Source organism: Oncorhynchus clarkii, chromosome 8 (assembly GCF_045791955.1).
Source record: "Oncorhynchus clarkii lewisi isolate Uvic-CL-2024 chromosome 8, UVic_Ocla_1.0, whole genome shotgun sequence".
Lineage (NCBI taxonomy): Eukaryota > Metazoa > Chordata > Actinopteri > Salmoniformes > Salmonidae > Oncorhynchus > Oncorhynchus clarkii.
Window position 1 is genome coordinate 15,234,568 of NC_092154.1, and position 3,017 is coordinate 15,237,584.

At 43.2% G+C, this 3,017-nt stretch overlaps 1 protein-coding gene across 1 annotated transcript; it reads left to right on the plus strand.

Annotated features, from left to right (window-relative positions):
* Positions 1 to 208: 208 nt before the first annotated feature.
* LOC139415002 (transcription factor SOX-11-like) lies at positions 209 to 2,294 on the plus strand. The gene has a single exon (XM_071162702.1). It carries the CDS (start codon positions 357 to 359, stop codon positions 1,467 to 1,469), a length of 1,113 nt encoding a protein of 370 aa, XP_071018803.1. The 5' UTR covers positions 209 to 356; the 3' UTR covers positions 1,470 to 2,294.
* The last annotated feature ends 723 nt before the right edge of the window (positions 2,295 to 3,017 follow it).

Here is a 3,017-nt window from a genome sequence, read left to right on the forward strand (position 1 = left end):
TGCATTCAATATTCCTGTCTCGCACACCCACTGAGGTATAAATCCAGACAGCATGAATAATTCCGCCCACATGCCCCCACCACCAATGAAATCTCGTGTGGCAGCAAAGGGTTAAAATAATGTCTGGCGGCCGCTGGGAGGAGTTAAGAGCCGTGATTGGGTACTAAAAAATGACGTAACCGATATGAAAGCCCAAAGAATTAGTTAAGAGGGCAGTTGATAACTTTGAGAAAGAGTTGTTTGAATGAGCTGGAGGTGTAGAGTGACCAAAAACTAGTTAGCAAAGCAAGGAGTTAGCAGAAAGTGACTGTGGGTATTTGAAACCCTGCAGTGCCTTTGAAACATACGACGGAAACATGGTGCAGCAAACAGAACACAGCGAGACGGAAAGTAGCATGTCCAGGGAAGCTACAGACACGGAGGAAAGCGAAATGATGGCGTGCAGCCCGGTGCCACTGAAACCCTTGAAAGCCGACTGGTGCAAGACAGCAACCGGTCACATCAAACGACCCATGAATGCATTTATGGTGTGGTCGAAAGTCGAGAGGAGAAAGATCATGGAGCAGTCTCCGGACATGCACAACGCGGAAATCTCCAAACGACTTGGAAAGCGGTGGAAATTGCTGAAGGACAGTGAAAAGATCCCGTTTATCAGGGAAGCCGAGAGGCTCCGGCTACAACACATGGCTGATTACCCCGACTACAAGTACCGACCCAAGAAGAAACCAAAGCTCGACAGTTTCACTAAACCAGCGGTGCAGTCACCGGAGAAGACCAGCCTCAAACATGTAAAAGCTCCCAGTAAGAAATTCACTAAATTGAAAACTACTAAGGTGGTGAAAACGAGACCGTCTCACGACCCTCGCTACGACTATGTTTTCACCAGCTTTAAAACTACTAGCAAGTCCGTAAAAAGGGAATATACTGACGATGAGGATGACGAAGAGGACTACGAGGAGGAGCTGTCCTCTCGGATTAAAGTGGAGGAGGACGAGGAACCGATACCGTACAACATCGCCAAAGTGCCCGCGAGCCCCACTTTGAGCTCCACTGCCGAGACAGAGGGCGCGAGCATGTACGATGAGTCTCGGAATCCGAACACAGCTTCCAACAGACTGTTCTACAATTTCAAGAACATTACCAAGCAGAGCACAACTTGTCCTGCTTCACTCTCACCAGCATCTTCATTCAGGTCCGTGTCCAGCTCGTCCAGCTCCAGCGAAGACGCGGATGATTTACTGGTTGACTTCAGTTTAAATTTAGCATCCTGTGCTCACGGAGCGGAGCTGGGGAACTCGAATTCAGGGAATCTCTCTCTTTCCTTTGTGGATAAGGACTTGGACTCTTTCAGTGAGGGCAGCCTCAGCTCTCACTTTGAATTCCCAGACTATTGCACCCCCGAGCTGAGCGAAATGATCGCAGGGGATTGGCTTGAGGCTAACTTTTCAGATTTGGTATTTACCTACTAGCTAACTAAGTACAGAAAGAGTCATCCTCTGGTAGTAGGTGGGACAGCGTTATGATCAGCCGGTTCCCTCCCCAGCGCTGTTATTACCATGGAGGGAAGGAGGGTGTCCTCCATGAACTGAACCAAGATTCGTTACAATGTGGTACCATTGCAAAAAAAAGTGACATTCATGTCACCCTGACAGGGTTTTATGGATTTTCTTCGGGTCTGCAGTGAAACTGCTCAAATTAAGTGGACCACAAAGAGTAGAATCTGAACTATGCATTCCCATCCTACTTGTAACCACTTGGGTTCTGAAAGCACGACTGGGCAGATGCAGGCTAAATCTGAGACACTGTTCATACAGGATGTGTAACTTTTCAAAAGGTTTTATGTGATTTTTCTGTATTTCACAAAACTGTTTTTTTCTTATCAGTTCCGAATCCCTACTGGTATGGAAAACTAGGCTAAACCCGCTGTAGAACACAGGTATGACAGGAAGCAGCATTTTGATACATAACCAACATACCTCATCTTTAAAAAAAAAAAAAAAGTAAAATATTTTCAGGCATATTTTTGTACAGTTAAACTAAGGGAATGTTCTTACTGTGCTTTCAGTGAGTTTTTTTTCAGGCACTTCTAGTTCTACCCGGTTTCATTTTAGTTTAGCACACAAGGGTTAAACAATATAAATTTGCATCTAAATGCCTTGTGTTTATTTTAAGCTATGTATGTACAGAACTAGATCAGATTTGGGGTGTTTTAAGGAGTTAAGTTGCAATTGGGGAATATAGACCTCATTGCTGGTACTAGATTCAAGATTGTATATGTTCTGTAAAATAGTAAAGTTAGGAGTTTATGTATATCGGTGTGAATGGGTCCCAGATAGCAGGTGTGAAACTGCATTTTCTTGCATTTTATCATCTTAATGGCACATATTGTTTTCTTCATTATTTTGTGCAATATAGGCTACTCTTAAATGGATCATCTGCGTTACGTGTCGTCATGCTGAAGGCTGTATCTTGACAACTAAATAAATCAGCTGGAACTGGTTCAACTGAATTTGCATGTTTTGTTATGGGGACATAATTGACAAACACTATTGGAATTTTAGAGCTTATTTGAGCAAGTGTAGCTGCTGTAAGGACAACTCTAGTTTCAATGATCTCAAATAGCATGTGATTGTAGTGTCTTCATTGAGTGTGAATAGGGCATTTTATTGTGAGACCTTCACATGCATGAGAAGTACACTGATATGACACCTTAGCTGCAGTGATAGTTAAATTTCAGCAAACCAGGGCTCTACGCTGACCAATTTTTACAAGGAGCATGTGTGCACCTAAAGTTAAAACATGTAGCCGCACACAAATACATTTAGTCGATGACAAATTTGACGTAATGAAGTTGGAATCCTTAATTATTCTAGGCAATTTAGGTATATTCCCATTTATGACTTTGCAGGGTGGTAAATGTTGCTCCTGAGAATATCCTTCAACTACATGAAGCCAAAGAAGTACACTATTCAGCGCCAAAGAGACTTAACTTGGTGAGTCAAAAATACTCTGGTCTC